Genomic DNA, 23,599 nt, shown 5'->3' with positions numbered 1-23,599 from the left:
ACACAATAAATTCAGAACAAGTCTTTCCCTTGGTAAGCATTTTATTGAGTATGCATAAAATAGGTTAACAAAGTAGAAAAAAAGAATATCCAAGATGAAAGCAATGTCAACACAGGAGGAGTGGGAACATAAAGACTGAAGTAGGCAGGACTCAAACTGGCCATAAAGGCACTGTGGCATATCAAGAAACGCTATCACGTCCAACTGGACTCAAGATGTTCCCCACTTCTCTTGTGCTCTTTTATCAGTTGGTGCTGCTGATACTCCACCCAGGGCATCAACCAATGTGTGCAAGATGGGACTCTTAGATTCTGCGCATTAGGTTGGCAGGGAACTGAATTCACTAGTCAGTAAGGAACTAAACATTTTAAGTCAGTCAATTCTGCTAAGGCCAACACTTGAAATGCAGTGGTTTGTTTAGTGCATTTAATAACTAGGGTCTACAGGTATGAAATAGGCCTAGAGTTTTAATAAAACAGCCTTTGCCCCCACTAGGAAAATTATACGGGCGTTAGCATTTACCTATACGTTATATTACTTATTGGGGCAGCTAGAAATAGTCAAATGCCTCCATCATGTACTACATTAACAGACGGCAAGCCCAGCTGAAGATGCGTGCAGTCAGAAGAGTCAAATTTTACTGATAGCCTTTCCTCTTTAAAAGGCTGTGGCTCAGAAAGCTTTTATTATATTTTTCCCTGAAAACAAAGAACTTTGGTCAAATCCAATTCTTAAAGAGCCATCACTTCCGTCTTTGAACAGGCAAAATAGTAAACTACAACCAGAAACAATTTTAACTTCTGAAATGTACACTGGAAAAATAAACCTATTTCTTATAAACTTATCTAAACAAAGCATCAAAGGAAAGATGACTGACTGAAGCAGCAGCTTTATTTGACACTATATCCTAAAGTTAAGTCTCTAAGATTCTGTAACAGAAAGACATTTCTTGAAAACATTCTCCTTTCCCTGTTGCCAAGTATTCCCAGCTACTGACACCTATCTAGGTCCTTGAATATCCATTTTTTCCACTCAGCCTCATTTTATTGCCATGTCTTCTGATTATTTAGTCCCACACACCATCCCCACAACACTATGTTTTATTATAATCCAACCTTTGCTAGGTTATGTAGCAACAGCTGAGGAAGGTATTAAACCTTAGCCAATTCATCTACACCTTGACTAAAGACTTGAGGTTAAGTATTTAGGATGAAATGACTTTAACATGTCCAAACAATGAAAAGGGTTGTAAGGTAATTCACTTATGGATTGCAGTCTCAACTAACTGGGCATTTGGATGCATGGAAACTGTGACTCCAGTTATTCCTACAAGTTTGCACTATTCATTTTAACTTGGTTTCCACAGTATTCATTATACTTTACTTACAAAGTACAAAGCATTTTAGCTTATCCATGTCACTGTTTTTTCAAACCAACCACAAATGCCCCACCAATACGGTGAGGACTGATTGCTGGAAAGAATTTTAACCAGCAAATATCTTACCAAATAGTCTGCTAAGCACCTGTTAAAATATAATCACTTTTCAGCAGAAACACAGCATATGCGCTTTTCCACTTTGAATAAGGTAACTAAATTTCTAATCAAAGAAAGGCTACTTCTGTTTTCCAAACATTAAAGACCACCAAACCATATACACTAACACTAATCACGATGACCACTTCCAGAACACAGGATAACAAGATCCCAAGTACTAGGACCTACTTCTTGAGTTCAAATTGTAATCCTTTAGTTTCATTTATTTAAAAACCTATTAATTAGACAAAATCTTGTGACACTAACTACAAAGTCCCTTTTACTTTTAACTCAACTTATTAAAGGGGCAGATAAAAAAAACTTTGGTAGATTTGATTAACAGCACAAAATAAGGTTATCCAAACTGATTAATTTATTGCTGGTCTGAGGCTTGCCTTAGTTTTACACTTCAGTGGAATTTACACTGTCTCCAGAAATGGCAGGTATCAACACTTAAAGGGCCCTAGTAGTGACCTATTCAATAAGGCAATCATCTTGGTAGCAAACTTTTATTTAATGAGCTTCATAAAAAGCCAACATAATTGAAAAATTGGGTTCTCCCTCTAAAGCCTGCAGTATCCAAAGCTTCAAACAGTTAATTTAAAAATAAACAAACAAAACAGAACCCTGCAGCAGATTCTGCTGCAATATTTAAAAAAAAAAAAATCTAAATGAGCTTAATCTTTACAAAAGTTATTTTAGGCTCAAAGGCTATAAAATCAAAATTATCTTAATTCTAAAAAGAAGGGAGAGGGCGTCATACCACCATTTTAGAACCTCATCTGTTTCTCATTAAATTTGGCCACAAATTAAATTCCTGTGTTCCCTTTTCAGGAAATCCTCTTGAAGAAGAGGCCAAGTACAAACTCGGAAGAGTAACTGCCTAAGCAAGTAGGAAAGTGTTCCGTTATAGTGTGCAAAGAACATAGAGTTCAGGGTTAATCTCTGGAACTTGATCTGGACCTTGAACGAGATCTAGAACGGGACCTGGAAGCTCTTTTTGGCGGAGGGGACATGGAACGAGCCTTTGAAGGTGGAGCAGGCAGAGGTGAATGGGATCGAGACTGGCTTCGGGATCTGGATTTTGACTTTATATCTCCTTTTCCATTTTCTTTGGGGGACCGAGAACGTGACCTACTTCGGGACTTCCCATACTCATCCTTAGATCTGCTTCTTGAGTGTGAATGGGAACCCCGATCAGACTTGGGCTTAGATTTGCTCTTTGATCTGGATTTCCTGCCTTTTGAGCGGGACCGGGATCGACCTTTGCTCCGCGACCTAGATCTGTGTAAGAAAAGCCAGATTTCTTTCAGTATCTTGTCAGAAAACACATGTACTCCACCAACAGGTAAAATTAAAGAGAGAGACCCAACACCACATTATTTACCGGGAGCGACTTTTTGAGATACTTCGAGATCTACTGCGGCTGCTCCTGCGACTCCTACTCCGTGACCGTCTTCTAGACCGTGATCTACACACAAGAGAGTGACATTTTAATCTCTTTAAGAATGCATTTGTACTACTCAGCTGTGGCTGAAGTATCTGCTTACTACAACCAAGAAAAGCTGCAAGTTCAATTAAGCAACAACTGAAAACTACAAGCCACCCCAGTGTCTCATGTTACCTGGATCTACTTCCAGAGTAAGAGCGCCTATGGCTTGTTCGTGGTTTATCTTCAATAAGCCTAATATTTCTGCCATTTATTTCTGTGCCATCCAGTTTATCCAAAGCACGCTTCATGTCGGAGTAGGATCTAAATTCAATTACACCCTCATTTGTGCGTTCTTTGTGAGCATCTGCATAAGTCACCTCTCCTGCTTGCCGCATGAAATCCTAAAACAGTAAGACTGATAAGCCCCAGGAATCTAAAGCACATCTATGTAGCACTAACTCTTAAGGAAATGACTTCCCACTGTCATTTCAACCCAGGCCATACCTTTAAGTCCTGCCAACTGCAGCGACTAGACAGATTTTCTACAATAAGCCTGTATTCTGTACGAACAGGTGGTCCATATTTGTCTCTGCCAGAAGTTCTCCGACTGCTGTATCCACCTCCACCACCTTTATCACACGGAGGGAGTAATTAGATGCATTGCAATGACAGGTACGCATGTTTTTGAAAGTTAGTACAAACATAGCAACGTTTATTACTGGAGTAGGACTTTGCTATTATACTGCTAAACCCTCGATACATTTGTGATTTGCCACAAATTAAATTAAGGGCAAGTCAAATAGACTAAATCCAACTAACCCTCTCCTACAATCTGTTAGAGAGTGACTGCTCCTTTATTCAATTTACCTCGCTAAGTTTTATTTTACAGAACATTGTAAAATATAAAACTTAACTGATTACATGCATTTCTACATTTTACAAAAATGTTTACTAGTTACACTAAGTACTTACATCACAGTGTGAGGTTTTTGGTGGTGGTTTGGCCACAAAACACGCAAGGTAACAGTCACCTAGTTCAGATTAACCAGTTTTGTCTAACCCTTGGAATCCTCACCATCACCCTGCGTCTAATGGCAAAAGGCTGCTGTCGTCATGGCTTCCGGTAAGGTCAGCCAAAGGGTCATAGGGCAAGGGTCACACAATGTATGGAAAAGCCAAGGCCAATCAGGAAAGGCAGTCATCTTAGCCTCAGTGGACACAGCCTCAGCCCCATTGGTCACTTTTAAATTGAAACATCAAGGACTTGTTAAAAAGTTTGAATTCAACATGCAACAATTTCAACAATAAACATTTCACATAACCAAAATCCCCCCAACCCCCTCCCAGTAACATGCCCCAACTAATTCAAATACAGCATAAAGCTCATTTACATTTACTTTGTGGTGTTCTACCACATTAGTTTAAAATGGCATTTTCTTTGGCCCTCGCCAAATCTCCCATCTCCTAAGACTTAGGCTTCAGGCTCCGCCCCTTTCCCCGCCCCCCTGCCCCACCTCCACCCCAGCTTTCCTGGAAACTTCCTCAATGCTAGCTAAAGCACTGACAGATAAGCAAGGGGGAATACTACAAATACAAGCAACCCTCGCTTTCAACGCGGGCAGAACCCACGTCAGTGCCAACGAGGGCCAACTGAAGCCACCCCTTCCAAACTTAGCCAACCGGCCACCCGACCCGATCCCCGCGCTCCGGTGTCCCATGGCTACCCGAGCATGCGTGGAGGCAGAGGGGCCCGGGAAGACCCAGGGCCAACGACCCCCTGCCTCCGCGCCTGCCCGGGTTGGGGAGGTCCCACCCTGCACCCGCCCCCCGCGTCTGCACCCGCCGCCCGCTCCCGGTACCCAGGACGCGGAGCGCGCGGGGGTAGAACTCACTGCGGCTTCCGTAGCTGTAGCCATCGCGGTCGCGGCGCGGGCCCCGGGCGTGCTCTACGATCACGCGCTCGCCGCACAGTTCCTTGCTGTTCAGCTCGTAAACGGCGTCGTCGGCGTCGCGGGAGTCCTCGAACTCCACGAAACCGTACCTGAGGAGGGGCGGAGCGCGGGCCGCGCACCGGCGGGCGTGTCGTTAGCCGGCGCTGCGCGCTCCCGCGTCCTCCCCCCCCCCGCGCGCGCGCGCGCTCGAGGCGCCGCCGCCATTTTGGAGGCCCTGCCACGCGGCGCCGCGGCCTTGGTCGACTCGGTCCTTGGGGGCTCCCTCCGCCACGGGGCGCGGACCCCCAGACCCGACTCACCCATTTTTGAGGTCGATTTCGAGGAGGCGGCCGTAGCCGCTGAAAAAGCGCTGGATGTCCTTCTCGCGGACGTTGTAGCTCAGGCGTCCTATGTAGACGCGCGGCATGGCCGTGGCGGGTGGGCTCCCGGAGGCTAGCTGAGGTGCGGCGGGCCGCGGGGCAGGGCTGCGGTGCGGGTGCGGGGACGGCGAAGGCCCGAACACGCGCCTCACACCGCAGCGGCGGCCGAGTCAGCCACACAATGGTGCGCGCGCGCGCCGGCCTACGCTATAAGCGTCCGGGGGCGGGGCGCGGCGCGTGACGTCGGCGCGCAGCACGTCCCCCTCCCGCGCCGCGGCCGGCTCCCGGGAGATTGGCACTGCTGCGGCGCGTGCGGGGGCTTGGTGCCAGCCGACCTCGCTTCCGTAAGGTTCCCCTGGCCCTCGGTACCCATCTCCGTGCAGAGCCGAGGCCGGGGCCTTTGACTGGTGCCTTTGAAGAAACTGCTCGCGTGCCCAAGCACGCGGAGAGCGGTCTCTGTTTCTCATTGGTTCCCAGGGCCGTCCGTCTAGGCCATTTTCGCCTCTGATTGGTTTCCTAAAAAAAGAGGTTGCGCTTTCCCTTCAGCGGTTGGCTCGCACAGGTTTCGGTGGGAACGTGCTCTTGGACTCGGTCAGTTCCTTAGTTTTTCAGCCGCGGGAGATCCGGCCGGGGAGATCGTCGTGACCAGCGAGGCAGGTGCTGTGTGGCGGCGGGTCTCGGTGCCATCCTTCATCCTGCTCCGAACGCTGACAGCTCTGAATCCCGCGCCTACCGCGGCTGCTCACAAAGGGAGCGTGGCAGGGCCCCGCGCACCAACAGGCGGGTGCCCTCAGGGTTGAGTCCGACCTGGCGGTCCCCCAAGAACACCGAGCCCCTTCCCTACGCACACTATCCTTAACCAGGTTGCCTCGGAAGGCACGGTATTTATGTGGCAGAAATACGCACTTAGGAGTTTATAACGCTGTAGAGCTAGATAAAACACCCCCGTTCCGGAGTAAATTTAACTATCGAGGAGCATGCCTTGGGGATACTCAGAAATTTACTAAAGTGCAGCAAAGGAGTGACTAGAGAGGTTAGGAAACTGAAAGCATGGCATGGTGTGATGGAAGCTGGGAGAACAGACTGTCACTGAGTTACTACCTGCTCTCGAAGCAGGGCATCCCCAGTCTTTTCAGCTAAGGTGGGAAGGAGCGTCCCCTCTAGGGACAGGCAACGTTGATTGTAGCGAATGGGGGGTGAGTTAATACTAGTATCTAGTGGGGAGTGGTTCTTAAATAACATTAGAAATAAAAAAATAAAATAAGGGCTGGAGAGATGGCTCAGAGGTTAAGAACACTGCCTGTTCTTCCAGAGGTCCTGAGTTCAACTCCCAGCAACCACATGGTGGCTCACAACCATTTATAATGAGATCTGGTGCCATCTTATGGCGTGCAGGCATGCATGCAGCTAGAACACTGTATACATAAATAAAGAAATCTTAAAAAAAATTATATATATAAAAAATATGGGTAGACAGTTTTTAAAAAGAAAATATTCATGCAACGTAGTTACAGTGAATTCAAATAACTTTTCTCGTTATCAAATTGTCAATTTCTTTTATCATCATCATTATCATTATTATTTGGTTTTTCGAAACAGTTTCTCTGTCTAGTTCTGCCTGTCCTGGAACTCGCTCTATAGACCAGGCTGGCCTTAACACACAGAGATTCGCTTGCCTCTACCTCCCAAGTGATGGGATTAAAGGCTGAGCCACCACCGCCAGGTCAAATGGTCACTTTCTAAAAATGTGTTAGAACTTATTATTTGTGGGCTGGTGAGATGACCGAAGCAGCTAAAAGTGCATGGTGCCAAGCTTGAGGACCCGAGTTTGATTCTAGAGACCATACTGTAGAAGGAAAAAAACCAACTCAAGCTATCCTGTGACCTCCACATGTGTATCATGTTCCCAATAAATAATTAAATGTGATAACACATTTAAATTTACTATTTGTAACAGCGAATATATCTATATCTATATCTATATACATACACACACGGACATAGATATGAATATCTGGATTCCATGTGAGGAAAGAAGTATTTGTCAGTTCATCCTATTACCATCCTTTGTTCCGTCCACATAGTGCCCTTTCTACATTCATGACCCCCCCCCACACACACACCTCGTTTCTGAATATAAGAGCAAACGCGGGATACTTTTCTACAGCACCTCGTTAGATGAGCAGCACTGTGGGGGCTTGCTGTGACTTAACTTGGTACTTTGGAGGAACAGTGTAAAGGTGAGGGCAAGTGTGCGACATGAGGATTTATTATTTCCCGTTTAGTGGCTTATGGGGAGGGAAAAGGAGCTGAGCTGGGAGGATTGCTGTGGGTTCTAGATCAGCGCTGGTTACAGTGAGACATTGTCTTAACAACCAGGAAGGGAGGGGGCAGTTGGGAAAGTGCTAGCCGCAGGAGCTTGAGGACCCGTGTTCGATCCCCTCCAGAAGAATGACACCTAAAGTGACCCTCGGCCCCCACACTTGATGCACATGTTCACAAGTGCTCTCATATGTACACTTGTGCACACATACACAAAACCAAAATGCCAAATAAAATCAGAGTTGGATGGAAACTCTTTACTGTGTTTGCTGTTTCTGCAGCTTTTGGACAGTCTAGTATGGAACATCAGAGCCTCCATACTGATGAGAACCAATCCCTACAGGTGTACCCCCCAGCTCCCAAGCTCACCCATTGATTCTGTTCCCATGTGGAATCCCAACCAACGAAGCTACCCAAGAGTATTGTGTGGAATGGAGTGAATGTAACTGGCTGCTCTGGGCACACCATCCAGAAGGTGTCTGTGACAGAGTTAGGAAGAATGACTAGTCAGGTAGGCTTCTGAGGGTTGTCTGACTGGGAGACAGGGGTAAGCATTGCCAAGCCAGTCCAAACACTTGTTTAAAGACATGTGAGCCAGGTATGGGGGTGCACACCTGTAATGCCAGCAGGATCAGGCTTCCTGGCAAGAGGATCAGTCTACTTAGCAATGTACTGGGATATGGGTCAATGGTGAGGAGGGCATACTAAGTTCATTTCCTAGAACAAAAGGCAAACGGCTCACAATTGCCTGTAACTCTAGCTCCAGCGGGATCCAATGCCTCTAGCTCCTGTGGGCCTCTGCACACACAAGCACATACCTACACACACACACACACACACACACACACACACACACACACACACGCTTTTAGATAAAAATAAATATTTATTAAAAATCGTCTCTGCTCCTGTGCCCAAGAAGCTACTGGTGATGGCTGGCATTGATGACTGCTACACATCAGCCAGGGGCTGCACTGCCACCCTGGGCAGCTTTGCCAAGGCCACCTTTGATGTTATCTCTAAGACCTACAGCTGCCTGACCCCTGACCTCTGGAAAGAGACTGTGTTCACCAAGTCTCCTTATCAGGAATTCACTGACCATCTTGTGAAAACCCACACCAGAGTTCAGAGGACCTAGGCTCCACCTGTGGCCACCATATAAGGGTTTTTATACAAGAAAAAGAAAGTGAATTAAGTCTGTTAAAAAAAAAAAAAAAAAAAAGCTCCAAATATGCCCCAGCACTCAGGTGGCACAGGTAGGGCCATCTCTGTGAGTTCGAGGGCAGCTTGGTGAGTTCCAGGTCACCCAGGGCTACATACTGAGATCCTTTCTCAACCAAACAAACATCCCTAAGTAAAATAAAAAGTTCAAAACATCTGTACAAGATCCATTTAGAGCTGGGTTCCTCAGACTCCACACTGCTGGCGTTTGGGACTGATCATTTTTTGTCGTGGGCTGTCCTTTGTGCTGTGTGACATTCAGCAGGCTGCCTGAGCTCTGCCCACTCGCTGCCATTAGCTTCCTTCCATCTCCAGTGTGACTGAAAAAATAAAAAGTCTCAAACCTTCAGATAGTGACAGATGCCGCCGCCACCGCCGCCGCCGCCGCCGAGGGACAGAATTGCCCCCTGTACAGAACCAGTGTTCTGACGGAGGACCCGACCTGCTTTGCTTGTGTTTGTGTGGTTAAGGATTAACCGCAGTTTTCAATAAGATGTCACTGGACAGTGAGGTTGCCTTGCCTAAGAGCAGACGTATGCTGAACTAGTTAAAGATTTGATATTATCTAGCTATGCTGAGGGCATTTAATGGTTACAGTGTAAACATACATTTTTGTCATACTAAACACAAATCTGGACCTACAGCACCCAAGCCCATACCTGGAAAAATGCTTCCAATATGAACTTGTTAACAAGCTCTGTCAGTGCTACATGGGAAAGTATGGGGGACCTGATAGACAAGTCTGCGGGAGTTGTTATAAGGAGGATGAAAACTCCGAAGAGGATGAACTGCAGAGCAGATCCAAGCATCATGTTCTGAGAGTTCGATTCCTGTCTGTACAATTTGTGTGCTGCTGGGGACTGAACCCAGGGCTTTGTGAATCCGAGGCAAGTGCTCTTCCACCAAGCTCTACCCTCAGCCATCAACTCCTCTGTACACATCTTAAGGGTGCTGTAGCAAAGTACCAGCAATTCAGTGGCTTAAAGCATTCCAAATCTGTTATCTTCAGGTCTGGAGATCAGAAGTCTGCTCTGATTTCCAGGGCAAAAACAAGGGCGACATTGTGACCTTGTCTTCTGGAGGCTCCAGGGGGAGAATCTATCCCTTTCGCCTTCTCCAGTGTCCAGAGGCTATTTGCCTTCTCTGGCGTGTGGCTCCTGCTGTTTTCAAAGCTATTGACTTGATGGAATCTATTACACATGTCACTTGGACTCCAACCCCAGCTTCCCACTTGTCCCTCTCTGAGCCAGTTCTCTCTGTGTGGACCCTGGTGATGACATCGGGCTCATGGACGTAAATCAAGACTAACTCCCCACCTGAAGTTGCCTAAGGTAAAGGCAAAGTTCCCTTTGCTACATAGGGTGACTTCTGCACGTTCCAGGGATTAGGATGTAGACATCTTTAAGGGAGGGAACATTTTGCTTAACATGGGAACTCTGAAACTGAGTCGAATTCAGGAAAAACAAGTAGGGGGTGGTGGCTAAGGAGGCAGAAGAAGAACCCAGCTCTCAAGAATGCGTAGCACAGATGGTAGAAACGGGAAGGACTTCAAGGAACTAGTGTTACTAAGTTCATAAGCTTTGATTTAGCAACCTCACACCTAGACATCTAGGTGACGAATAAGAGGTCCAGTTTGTCGACTGGAGTACAGTATGCTTGTCCCAGCTCTGGGATACTCTCTGTTAAAGAGAACACAGCTCATTCATTCACCAAATGGTGATTGTGTGAACTATTCTCACCATTGAGGATTCAACTATGCATGTATCCCGGCAAACTAGAGCCTTAGCCACAACTGGTCCGCTACTTGTTTTGTAAATAAAGTTTTATTGGCATGCAGACACATCCATTCACTTACATAGGGTCTATGGCTTCTCTCAAGTTGTAAAAGTATTGCATAGTTATTGTGTTGGAGTAGTTGCTACAAAGACTGGTCTGAAAAACTTTAAAAATTTATTTAATTAAATTAGTTAATTTTGGGGTCAGGATTTCACTATGCAGCCCTGGCTGGTCTGAAACTTGCTGTGTAGATCAGGCTAGCTTCAAACAGAGATTCACCTGCTTCTGCTTCCTAGTTGCTGGGAATAAAGGTGTGTGCACCACCAAGTTCCACTTTATTTTTTAAAGATTTCTCTCTCTTTTAATTGTGCTTGCGCACTGTGTATGTGTGTGCCATGTGTGTAGATGCCCATGGAGGCCAAAAGAGGGCATCATGTTCTCTGGAGCTGAAGTCACAGGCAGTTATGAACAGTCTACTGTGGGTGCTGGAAACCACACTCAGGTCTTCTGGAAGAGCAGCAAGCCCTCCTAACCACAAGCCGCCTCCCTTGAACATGCTAGGAGAGTGTACTGCACTAAGTTAGGAGAGTGCCTGGCCTGAGTATGCTACTGTCTTTGATTCTGTATTGTTTAGTAACAAAACAAATGGCTTTAATATATACCTGAGACCATTTTTGTAGACCACTTAAAATTCTGAAAACTCAAACTCTTTTTATGACCATTTTTGTACGGGTGTTAGATGCCCGCCCCCTCCCCCTCCGTGTGTGTGTGTGTGTGTGTGTGTGTGTGTGTGTGTGTGTGTGTGTGTTGCATATGAATTCTGGGCATGGAGCTCCCCCAGGGCTTTGAGCATGCTAGACAACCACTCTGCTTTGGCCCTTGACTACTTTTTAACAGCAGTTGGACAGGTTCTACATACAGCTGTGCTCCATCAAATCTCACAGCCTTCCCTGCCCTTATTCCACCAGCTTCTCTCTTGAATGTGACAACATACACCCACCCCAGCCCCTTTTCATTAACAGCTCTCCCTTTCTGGAACATTCTGTCTTCTGGCTTGCTTCCTGGCTTCTGCTTTCTGCTCAAAGTTACCAGGGGAGCCTCTTTATACCCATGCATCTTCCCCTGACAGTGTCCTCTTCCAACCATGCTCCCTGCACTCTGTCTCCTCTCCCAACCACGCCCCCTGCACTCTGTCCCCTCTCCCAACCACGCCCCCTGCACTCTGTCTCCTCTCCCAACCACGCCCCCTGCACTCTGTCTCCTCTCCCAACCACGCCCCCTGCACTCTGTCTCCTCTCCCAACCACGCCCTCTGAACTCTGCATTCTCTTCTGTTTTCTTTTTCCTTGTCACATTTACACCCCTTGTCACATTTACCGCAGCTTCATCAGTGCACTGATGTCATGTTTCTAGGTACTGAGAAGTACCTAGAAGAGCCAGAGGCACCCTGTGATGTCTCAGCAGGTGGGACGCCATTCTGGGCTTTTCAGAACCCAGGGCATGGAAGTCTGCAAGAGAGTCTCACTCGTCCACGGATTCATTGGGATATGCAGGTGGGAGGAGATTTTCCAACTTCTGTTTGTGATCACCTGTTTGCGCTGCTCGGATGCCCTGGAGGGAATGATAAAGATCTGCAGGAATGCCCTCTCTCCTCCCTTCCACCAAAACACATCTGAACAGAAAATTCAGGTTCGGTGAGGAAGCCATAGAGCAGTCAGACATCATTTCTCGAAGTGTAAATTTTTTAACAGTCGCCTTGGGGTTCAAAAGTGCACCTAATCTCTTCTGCTACCAAAGTCTGGAAGTGGTCATTCCGTGGCTGAGCCATTCCACATCCTGCAGAGATGAGTTCACAAGCTTGCAAGGGAAAGTGCTGGAAATGCAGAACAGCAGTATAGGCAAATCCCTTATGATGGCTATTCTTGATTGTCGACTTGACTATGACTGGAATGAACTATAATCCAGAAATGGAGGGCACACTTGTGATCCGGATCTTGAGGCAAGAAGACAACACGCCTTTGATCCGGATCTTGAGGCTAGAAGGGACACTCCTTTAATCCAGACCTTGAGGCTGGATGGCACACCTTTAGTCTGGGCCACACCTTCTGGGGGAAGCCTATGGAAAGACAATGGAAGAAGGAAGGGTCTGTTCTTCACCTGCTTGCCCTCACCTGGTCAGCACATCCATTCCTTCTTTTGGATCCCAGCAGACCAGCTGAGACACCCAGCCTTGTGGGACAGAGCAGCAGCTACTAGATTCTTGGACTTTCCATTCATAACTAGCCATAGTTGGAATGCAGCCTGTAAGCCATTTTAATAAATTCCTATATATATCTATATATTCATTCTGTATGAATCCCCCATATATATAATATATATATGTATTGTATATATTTATTCTGTAAGTTCTGTGATTCTAGAGAACCCTGACTAATACACCCTTCAAGCTGGAAAACATGCGGATGCCACCCCCCAGTAGAGTGGAGGATTGAACTGTGGAATATTCACCCCAGGGACCACCACACAACAGTGAGACTGAGCGAGCCACTGTGATGCAGAGGAAACAGGGCCACCCCTCCCCCCACAGTGTTATTCCACAAACACACAGACAAGAAACCGGCAAAACTGAGTAAGGGTGCTGGATGCAGGGAGGCACCTTCGGTCTGGTGGGGGAGTGGCCGGAAGAGGCCTGCAGGGCTTCTGGGGTTCTGGTCCCGGTGGAATCTGCCAGGTGCTGACTACACAAGTAAATTCTGCTCACAGACATCTGTTACTTGGTTACTTATGATTTGAATATTTTGCATTAGCCTCTCTCTCTCTCTCTCTCTCTCTCTCTCTCTCTCTCTCTCTCTCTCTCTCTCTCCTCTGTGTGTGTGTTTTAATAGAAAAATTAAAAAAAAAAGTAATCTCAAGAAAAATTCCAGTCTGGGTATGGTGGCTCGTGCCTATGATCACAATTCTTAGGAGGCTGAGTCAGGATCACCAGGAGTTTGAAACTAGCCTGGACTACACAGTGAATTTCAGGCGGCTGGGACACAGAGTAAGACTGTTTCAAAACAAACAAACTAAAAAACCAACCAAACAAACAAACAAAACGAACAAAAAATCAGATTGCTTGTGATGAAACCCTTTGGGTCGTTCTGGGTGTCTGATCACGAATGTCAATTTATCTGAATCAATCATTTGTTTTGTTTTTGTATTCCAGTTAGAAGCGAAGACTGACTCTGAAAATATGCCTTTGTCGCCACCAAGTGGCTGCATGTGGGATTGCAGTAGTAGAGAATTTACGCGGGTTTCGAATAAAACAGAGTCGGAAAAGTTTTGAAGTTCTGAAATTGAAATCTGGTTGTCCGATCTCTTATTCCTCTGAGGATTTCATGCCGTTGCTTAAAAGGTCATTTCTGGGCGTCTTTCACTGTCTTTAAATTATTCTTTATATAAATAAACCACTGTCTCCAATTGTTACCTCTGTGGGTCCTAGTGTGCCCAAAGCTGTGCAAATAAAATACTACATCTGTTTACCACAAACAAATCTTCCAGATGTTTGGACTCAGCACTCAGACCCTCTTTTTAAATGTCCTTTCTTGTTGCCCACTGTCCTCCCAATTATTTCTCCTTTGACCCGATTTCAAGTCCATTTTTTTTTTCACGTTGGCATCTATCACGTATGTATGACATCTCTGATGTGACCCTCAGGCCTCAACTCTCCTACACATATATGGGTGTGACTGCTGCTGCTGGAGCTATACTGTCCACTACTCAGAGCCACTAACGAGCATAGATGGCGGCTGGTTGTTCAAACTCTTCCCTTGGCCAAACAGTTGTTCAGTGGCCCAAACAGGGATCAAGATGTCACCAGAGTAGCCGGCTGTGGCCCAGAAGCTTCATTTTAGAGTTGTAGATGATTAGGTGGCAGGGTTAGAAGTAGGTTCTTGTGGGTGGTAGGCTCAGGAAAATTGTTCAGGTTCAGGGGTAGCGGGTTGACAGAGATGCTGAAGGAGAAAGTCTTAGGTGGACTTGTATCCAGGGAAGAGCACAAAGGTGCAGGAGAAATGAGAACACTCCAACCAAGTGACTTAGAAGAGGAAAGGGTTAATTTCACCTTGTGGATTGCACTCCATCGCTGAGGGACATCAGGGTAGAAACTCAAAGCAGGCTTGCTTGCCTTCCCATACAACGTTATTTCTGATTGAGGAACCCACTACACAGTCAAGGAAGTACAGCCGGTGTGGTGGTGTGAGAGAAAATGGCCCCCAAAGGGAGTGGCACTATTAGGAGGTGTGGCCGTGTTGGAGTAGGTTGGTGTTTTTGGAGGAAGTGTGTCACTGTAGAGGCGGGCTTTGAGGTTACATATATAGTCAAGCCAAGTCCAGTGAGTCAGACCATTTCCTGTTGCCTGCGGATGAAGATGTAGAACTCTCAGCTCCTTCCCCAGCACCATGTCTGCGTGCATGCTGCCTTGCTTCCCATCACGATGATAATGGACTGAACCTCTGAACTGTAAGCGAGCCACTCCAATGAAATGTTTTCCTTTATAAAAATTGCTATGGTCATGGAGTCTCTTCACAGTAATAGGGAACCCTAAGACAGCAGAAACCTTGAAGGATGCTGCATGCTAGCTGGCTTACAGGCTCATGCCTGGCTAGCTTCTTCCAGGACCACCTGCCTAGGGAATGGTGCTTCCCACAGTGGGCAGGGCCTTTCTACATCAATGAACCATCAAGACAACCCTCCACAGGCCAATCCGAGCGGGGCAATCCCTCAACTGAGACTCCCTTCTCAGATGACTCTAGGCTGCGTCAAATCGACAGTTAAAGCTAACTAGGACAGGAAGCAGCTGTCAGCATTCTGACACTGTCAGCACTCACTTCCACTGCCCTCTCCCAAGGTTACAAAAGCAGTGGACGATGGCTGGTCACAGGAAACTGCAAGTCGGGCAGGGAGCTCCAGGGATGAAACTTTCTTGAATTGTTGCCCATCCTGGGGCGGGCTTTTTCGTTTTGGTAGCGGAGTCGCCATTGAATCACACACATTCCTGCAAGTAACCCTTCACCTATGCTTGTTTTAAGTAAAGCTAGATTTGGGTGGACTAGTCTCTTTGGTTGGCCTTTGGCGCTCTGTTTGGGTGAATAGACCCTTGTTCATGCCTCCCCATGAAAAACCACACACTGGCAGGTGATGAGTAAATGTCCTGAAAGCATGTACTGATGATGGTTTAGCTGGAATGGATGGACTGGGGGAAATTTTGTTTCTCTCTTTGGTGGGGTGTGGTGGGGAGGAAATGTCGCTTGCTTTTTATTTTCTTCTGGTGCCAGTATGCATGTAATAGGAAACATTTACTGAAGGGATATAACTGTGAAATACTATTTTAACCATGTAAAGATTTGTTACCTTTGTTAGTGTTGTGGAATATTACTCTATGTAAAGTTGTGTTACCTTTGTTTATGCTGCATTTGTTTAATGATGTAAAGGTGTGTTGCATTTGTTTCACCTTGCCTGACTAAGGCACCTGTTTGGTCTACTAAAGAACTAAACAGCCACTAGCTAGGCAGAGGAGGGATAGGTGGGGCTAGCAGGCAGGGAGAATAAATAGGATGAGAAATCTAGGAGACCGAGGGAGAAAGAGAGGGAGATGCCTGAGGCCAGCCATCCGGGCAGCCGCCAGCCAGACACAGAAGAAACAGGAAAAGTAGGACATACAGAAAGAAAAGGTAAAAAGTCCCAAGGCAAAACATGGATGAAGAGAAATAGGTTAATTTAAGTTAAAGAAAAAAAAAGCTAGCCAGAATTGAGCATAAGCTAAGGCCAAGCATTCATAACTAGTAATAAAATCTCTGTGTCATGATTTGGGGCTGGTTGGTGGCCCCAAAGAAAAAAAGCCTGCTACAGATAGAAGCCCATGGCATTGGAGGAGAATAGCTCTGGAGTTCAAATCCACTTACCATATCCTCAATTTGTCTTCTGGGCTTAATACTAAGACTCACCATGTAAGGTGGTGCAGGCATTGATGGAGACTGCGGTTAAAGAGTACGTGTGCTGAGAAATCCTTTCTAAGAGAAGCGCGAGTCCACTCTCTTCTGTGAGTGTTTAACCCCATGGCCTCTACACCTTAGCTTCTCTGCACAGAAGACCATTTCTTGCCTCTTCCACTCTGCACAAGCAGCTTTTTCTGGCCCCTCTGGGGCTCTGGGAGGGCACCAGGAGAAGAAGTGTATAAAGAAGGTTAGGGGAGAGCCAAGCTCCCTGCTCTGAATTCAGGGCCAGGCTGGCCGTAACGGCAAACCATCAGCCATTGCCCCTAAGGGCTCTGCTGGCCATAAAGAATGAATGGCCGGGAAAGGTGTCTGCCAATTATTTTTGCACTCAGGGTGCAGAGATTATAGACACTCAGTAGAGCCCATCTCAGATCCAGGCTGGCTCCCAGTGCTGGCCGGCAATCACCCAGGAGACAGACATCCATCTCTGGAGAGCTCTGGGAGTCAGGGTCTCGCCTATTAGGGGATGCTCAGACTCCACACGCGTGCAGGTCTCTATGTTTCTCACAGAAAGCTGGCGGAGCTGGTTGCTTTTTGGTGGTCGGTCAAAGAAACCAGATCCTCTGTCCCTGTCTGATTCCTCCGATGCTTCCCTGGCTTCAGCGTTATTTTGGGGTTGCAGAGCAGATGCAGTAAGAGCATCAGCCGTAGCAGCGAGGTTACGGGACAGCAGTCACCAATGCAGATGGGCCAGCGAAGAAGGCTTTGACTTTCTCACCAGCTTGGACGATGTACTCAGTCTTCCCAGAGCCCTCTGGTGTCCACTGACAGAATGTGACACCAGACAGTAGTCAGGCGGCCAATGTGCAAACACTCTCAGCATCCTGGGCAGCCGCCAGGAAGTAAGAATCCAGTTGCCTCTGTGATGGCAAGCACTTCCCGGTTGTGGACATTGCCATTGGCACAGATCTACCTTGCTGGATGATCAGCTCAGAGGAGAAGGGATATTCACCAGCTTAGCTTCACTGGTTCCCACTTTGTCTCTATCAGTTGAACATCACTCAGAATTTCAATGGTGCCTGTGGAGACGTTAGTGGTGAGGCCTAAAGACTGGAGGAAGGAGGTCTTCTGGGGCTCCACACCAATGTTTTGGGCTGGCACAATGACCTCACATGGGGCAATGACACCAGTGTGGATAACAGTTGCTACCTTATTGGCCAGAAGCACGTCCCTGATTTCAGGGAGGTCCTCCTTGGTGGACAAGAAGCTCCCCTGCTCTCAGATACAAGGCAACAATTTCTCCAGACCTGGATTATTTTTCAGATGTCCTGTGCAGGCATGGTACACCAGGGCTGTGCTGGTTAATCTCAACTGCCAACTTGACAGGATCCAGAATCACCCACGAGATAATCCTCTGGGCATACTGCTTGTTGGTTATCTAAATTAAGGTTAGCTTCTAAGAATCTAAGGATCATCTCAATCACGTTGATTGATGTGGGAAGACCTGCCCTTTGTGGGTGCAACCATTCCCTCTGCTTAGGTTCTGGAATGTATAAAAAGGAGAAATGGAGCTGAGCACATACATTCATTCATTCCTCTCTGCTTTTTGACTACAGATGCAATGTGACCAGCTCCCTCAAGTCCCTGCTGCTGTGACTTCCCTGTCATAGAGGTGATGTAAGCTGCTGCTGTGACTTCATGGTGGCGATGGACTGTAAGCTGCCTCTGTGAGTTAAACCCTTTCTCCCTTGAGTTGCTTTTGTCATGTGATTTTGTCACAGCAACAGAAACATAACTAGCACAATGGTGTTCTTGCCCCACAAGCACCATAGCCTTCCCTGTAGGGACGTTCAGACCTGCTGCACCTGTCAGGAGGCCACACGGTCTGTCCCAACAGTGGAGCATTTTGGATAATCATCCACAAGTTGGAAGATCTTAAGGGAGTAGTTGTATTTCCAGCTTCCACCCCTGCCCCCATCATTGTTAAACCCTGCTTGGAAATCATGAGAGTGTGTTAGGAATTGCCAAGCATGAAGTTTAAAGATCATGTTAGGTTAATTAGGATGCCTGTCAAGAGGCAGAATATTCTTCTTCTTTTTTCCCCACGAAGAAGAGGGTCAGGAAAGTGAAGAATGAATGTATGTCTTGGTTTGGATTGTTCAAGAAGTAGGTCAAGGATTCAAGTGTATTCAAAGACCTGGGAGGTATCCCAAGAGACCCTTCGATGGGAAGGAATGTAAGATGGGGAAGGGATCCAGCAAGCTGGTGTATTATCAATCCACTTAAACCATGGGTAACTGAAATCTCACCCAGGGACTCTGGGAAATGAATCTTGAAATTCTATCTTGGAATCATCCCATCTGAGAGACAAGGCAACTGAGATATGCTGTGTCCTGAGTGTCACTAGTTGGGGACTCTCTCAGGTGTGTTCATCACCTTGCCCTTCTAACCTATTTTGTTTGGGGGTCAAAAAAGTCCTCACACAGGAAACACATTGTTGACAGCTGGTGTGCCCAGGAAACAGCATACCATGGTCTCACAGAGATCTGCCTGCCTCTGCCTCCCAAGTGCTGGGATTAAAGGTGTGCGCCACCACCGCCCGGTGAAGGTCGACTCTTTTTTTTTTTTTTAAAGATTTTTATTTATTTATTATGTATACAGAAGAGGGTGCCAGATCTCATTACAGATGGTTGTGAGCCACCATGTGGGTGCTGGGAATTGAACTCAGGACCTCTGGAAGAGCAGTCGGTGCTCTTAACCTCTGAGTCATCTCTCCAGCCCCAGAAGGTCGACTCTTATTGGTTGTAGTATTAAGGCAACCCCATGTAGTTAAAAGGGAGGTTTATTTTGTGGGGTAACTTACAAGTAAAGGGAGAGGTTACAGGGTCTGGGAAAGGTGTAGCGCAGTCCAGCGGTGTTCTCTGGTGAACTCTGCTCAATCTATCTCCAGCGTCCAGGATCCAGGAACCAAGAAAGCCGGCCCATCCGGATCTCGGGTCTTAAGGGCTCCTGTCTCAGCCCTGCCTTGTAGGCGTGACAGTCACCAAAACCTCAATGGGGGTCAAAGCTGGACCAGCTACCTACTACAGACTCTCGTCCAGGCACTGAGCACCTGTGATCTTACTTTACCTACATGTGTATCCAAGGCTGAATCTTGGTTGATCCTCTCTCCCTAGACCTGTTCTTCAGCAATGAGGTTGGGTAGGTTAACTCAATATTTTACCCTTGGGCAAAATTTAAGGGGGCATCAAAACAAATAAACAAACCTCACCAACAACCTAGCAATCAAATAGTTTTTAATGCAATATGAAAAAAGAAGAGAAATAATAAAAAAATCCATGATGAACAAACTATTAAAACTTTTAATCAACAGGATCAGTAACCTTGCAGAGCTGAACTACATTGGAGCCTGAGGCAAAAGGAAAAATCAGTACTACTGATTGTGTTTCTGATGGATTGTTTTGTACTCGGTCTAATTTTTAGAAAGTTATTGCATTAAAACATTGTCTTGATTACTAACCTTTCCCCCACACCCTCATGTCTTAGTCTGCTTTCTGTGACTATAATGGAATACTGCAGACAGGGTAAATCACAAAGAATAGAGGATTATTTAGTTGATTGTTCTGGAGGCTGAGTTCAAGAGCACAGTACCCACTTCTGGCAAGGGCCTTCATGCTGTTAGTGACTTTCTACGGAGTCATGAGGTGGCACAAGGTGTCATAAGGTGAAGGAGCTCATTGGAGACAGCTGCTGGATCTTCTGATAGGTTCTTGTCTATAGTACCCATGGCCTCTCTTCGGCAGTCCTAAGTGGCCGGATCTTCTGATAGGTTCTTGTCTATAGTACCCATGGCCTCTCTTCGGCAGTCCTAAGTGGCCTTTGCCTTTCCCACAGGCTCAGGTGTGTCCATTCACACCAGAGCTCCCAGCAGACATCAGTGACACTTCTGTGACTCTTTCCTCCATGTGTCCAAGTCCTCCCACATCTGTGTATATTCTTGGATCAACACAGAAACTTTCATTCTCATTGTGTTTGTAGAAAGACAGTTTTTAAAATTAAACTCTGCATTACAGCCATTTCTCTGCATTTTTTGGTCCTTCCCACCAGATTGTACACTCGCCAAGGTAGGAGTCATTTTTGTTTTGTTTATTACTCTGTCCCCCAAACCTGGAATAGTGCTGGTACATGCTACACACTCAATAAGTATTTGTGGAATGCATGATCTTAACTTCTCTCCATTTAACTGATGATGATGATGAGTGCCTGTGTGCATATGTGCACATTCATGAATGTGCACATGTATGCACACCCCACAATGCTGTGTGGAGCTCACAGAACAATTTTTAGGGGTAATTCTCTCCTTCCACCATGGTGTAGGGATTGAATTTGGGTTGTCAGTCTTGCTCAGCAAGCTCTTTTGTCCACTGAGTGGTCTTGCCGGCCCCATTTTAGTTATTAGCATATGTTGGTTGTACATGTGACAGATTTCATTGTGGCATTTCGGTACATACATAGCATGTACTGTGATCCTTATAAATTTCACAGACAGCCTGAGAGACATCTGATTGAGCCCTTTTGGGAATAGTTTCTGGGGCTATGTTTCCTCAATCTTTAGAAGCATCTGGGGTTAGAATCTCCAGAGTATAAAGACTCTGGGCTATGAAATCTCACATACCATGGCCGGGATAATTCCAGCCGGTGCTCTTTCTTCTTTCTTTCTTCCTTCTTCCTCCTCCTCCCCTTCCTCCTCTCTGTCCTCCCTCCTCCTTCCTCCTCCTCCCTCCTCCTCTTCCCTCCTTCCTTCCCCTCCCTCCTCTCTCTCCTTCCTCCTCCCCCTCCCTCTTTTCCTCCCTCCTCCTCCTTCCTCCCTCCTCCTCCTCCTCCTTCCCCCTCCTCTTCTTTCTTGGTGAGTGATCCTTCCTCTGTGGAGGGTCAGGGGTAGGACCTTGTGATGGTTGATGCTGATTGTCAAGGTGACAAGATCCAGAATCACTTAGAAAACAAGCCTGCAGACATGCCCGTGAGTTACCGTGACTAGTCTAGCTTCTGGGCCTGCCTGTGAGGGATTCTCTGGATTAGGTTGAGGTGGGAAGACCCTCCTGAACTGTGGACAGCACCATTCCATGGGCTGGAGTCCCGGACTGAATAAAAAGGAGACAGCCAGCTGCAGCATGCATTACTCTGCTTTCTGACCACAGTGTGAGCAGCTGTGTGACCACAGTGTGAGCCCCTGCCGCCATGCTGTGACCTCCCTGCCACAACAGACTGTTTCCTTGAACTGTGAGCCCAGATAAACCCTTCCCTACTCAAGTCAGGTGTCTCATCACAGCACTGAGGAAAGGAACTAATACAGAATTGTTCTGCTCCCAGAACTGGAAGACTGAGCGGACACAAAGAGAGTTATCTCTGCAGTTACCAAGTGCTACATTTCCTCATCTTTAGTGGAAATAACAGCAACACAGGGGTTTCGGTCTTGCACTTTGGGTGTTTGGGGCTGGATAATTCTGGATTGGGTAGTGCGAGTATCTCGTGTGTTCTAGGGTGCTTAACAACATCTACCCACTAGATGCCAGTAGCAAACCCAGTTATGACAACCATAAGGTCTTTAGACTTCACCAAATGTTTCCAGGTGGCAAATCCACATCTTCCCTCACCCTTCTCTGGAAACAGCTCCAGTAATACCCACCTTATACCGTTGTTGGTAGTGTGAGGCAGGCCATGGAAAGTGCTTCTGGTTACAGCTGGAATAGAATAAGGATTTAGGATGCACAGGTAAGATTTATTCCTATTATTAGTATTATCACACCGAAGGCTGTAGGGGTTGAATGGTAGGGGTCCACACAGGATGCAGGAGAGCCCAGGAGAAGCCGCTGTGGTACCATGGGTGTGCAGTAGTCACCTTCTCCACACTTCTAGATGATACCGATGGTTCCATTTTCAGGAAACATGCAAACAAGTTGTTAAACATAGCCGTCCTTGAACTTGGCAATAACAATGTAGGAGTGTTCACACTCCAAGAATTGCAAAGACTGCGTAGCAGGGCTGGAGTTTAGAGGCTGCCTGGCTAGTGCAGTGCTTTTTCTTTTCTTTTTTGAGACAGAGTCTCATGTAGCTCAGGCTGACCATGAACTCCTGATCCTCCTGCCTCAGCCTCCTGAGGTGTGCACCACCAGGCCTGGTGGGTGGTGTACTGCTTAATCACGAAATGAGAAGATGCAGTGGTAGGTCTCTTGACTATTGGCGTTTGGAAAGACTGATAAACATGATAGAATTATAAATTGTCATGTGCTGTTTGCATCTGTTGGAGGCTGACTCTGAGGACAACATGGGTCCTCTTGTCTCAGACTCAAGCACATCCACCTCAAGTGTCCTCAGAGACTCCTTTTCCTGGGGCAGGCTGGCCCTTTGACTTTGTAACAGGGGAAGGAGAACAAGAAACAGCTCTGGGTGTTAAAAGCAGTGCGCCCTTGAGAACAGCTGGAAGACAGGCCATTTACAACCGAGGTTGCTATTGTTTATCCCATGATGTAAAAGTGTCTACGGCGGGGAAGAGGAGCTGGAAGCTCATCTGTGGGGAGAACGCACTTGCCCCGCAAGCTCCCCACGGGGAGCTCTAGCATGACTGTTTCTGCAGGGCTCCTGAGCAGTTTCTGCTGGATGCTGACTGCTTTGATGTTTTGCTCTCTTTCGGCTGCTTGCTATTTGTTCTTTTACTTTTGCTTGATACATGATTAATAAGCTCACTCATTCAAATCCCGAAGTGTGGCTATCATAGGTCATCTCCCAACAGAACCAACTGGGATATAGTATCAAAACCCGTGGTTTATACTGGTGGACACATCACAGGTACTGGTTTGTTGCCCACATTCCAATTTGATAGAAATATTGAATTTCCTTTTGAAGTAGCAGAAAACATTTAAAAAAACTTTATGGACCCCCTTGCCCAATTCTACTGATGGACCTCAGGTAAGATTTTCTGTTCTGAGGGCCAGCAAGATGGCTCGGTTGCTAAAGGTTCGATTCTTAGGA

At 46.7% G+C, this 23,599-nt stretch overlaps 1 protein-coding gene and 1 long non-coding RNA gene across 2 annotated transcripts; one reads left to right on the top strand and one right to left on the bottom strand.

Annotated features, from left to right (window-relative positions):
- Positions 1–23: 23 nt before the first annotated feature.
- Srsf6 (serine and arginine rich splicing factor 6) lies at positions 24–5,452 on the bottom strand. Its single transcript, XM_052726388.1, has 6 exons — positions 5,218–5,452; positions 4,859–5,007; positions 3,471–3,595; positions 3,159–3,367; positions 2,922–3,005; positions 24–2,818 (listed from the first exon to the last, which is right to left on the bottom strand). The coding sequence occupies exons 1-6, from the start codon at positions 5,322–5,324 to the stop codon at positions 2,473–2,475; spliced, it is 1,020 nt and encodes a 339-aa protein (XP_052582348.1). The 5' UTR covers positions 5,325–5,452; the 3' UTR covers positions 24–2,472.
- A 138-nt stretch (positions 5,453–5,590) lies between these two features.
- LOC128102537 (uncharacterized) lies at positions 5,591–13,916 on the top strand. Its single transcript, XR_008215449.1, has 2 exons — positions 5,591–5,868; positions 12,020–13,916. It is a non-coding gene; the product is annotated as an uncharacterized LOC128102537 (long non-coding RNA).
- Positions 13,917–23,599: the final 9,683 nt, after the last annotated feature.

Source organism: Peromyscus californicus, unplaced genomic scaffold (genome assembly GCF_007827085.1).
Source record: "Peromyscus californicus insignis strain IS unplaced genomic scaffold, ASM782708v3 Scaffold_7__1_contigs__length_154581171, whole genome shotgun sequence".
NCBI classification, from domain to species: Eukaryota; Metazoa; Chordata; class Mammalia; order Rodentia; family Cricetidae; genus Peromyscus; species Peromyscus californicus.
Note: the sequence above shows the minus strand (reverse complement) of the source record. Positions and strands in the feature narration are given on the sequence as shown.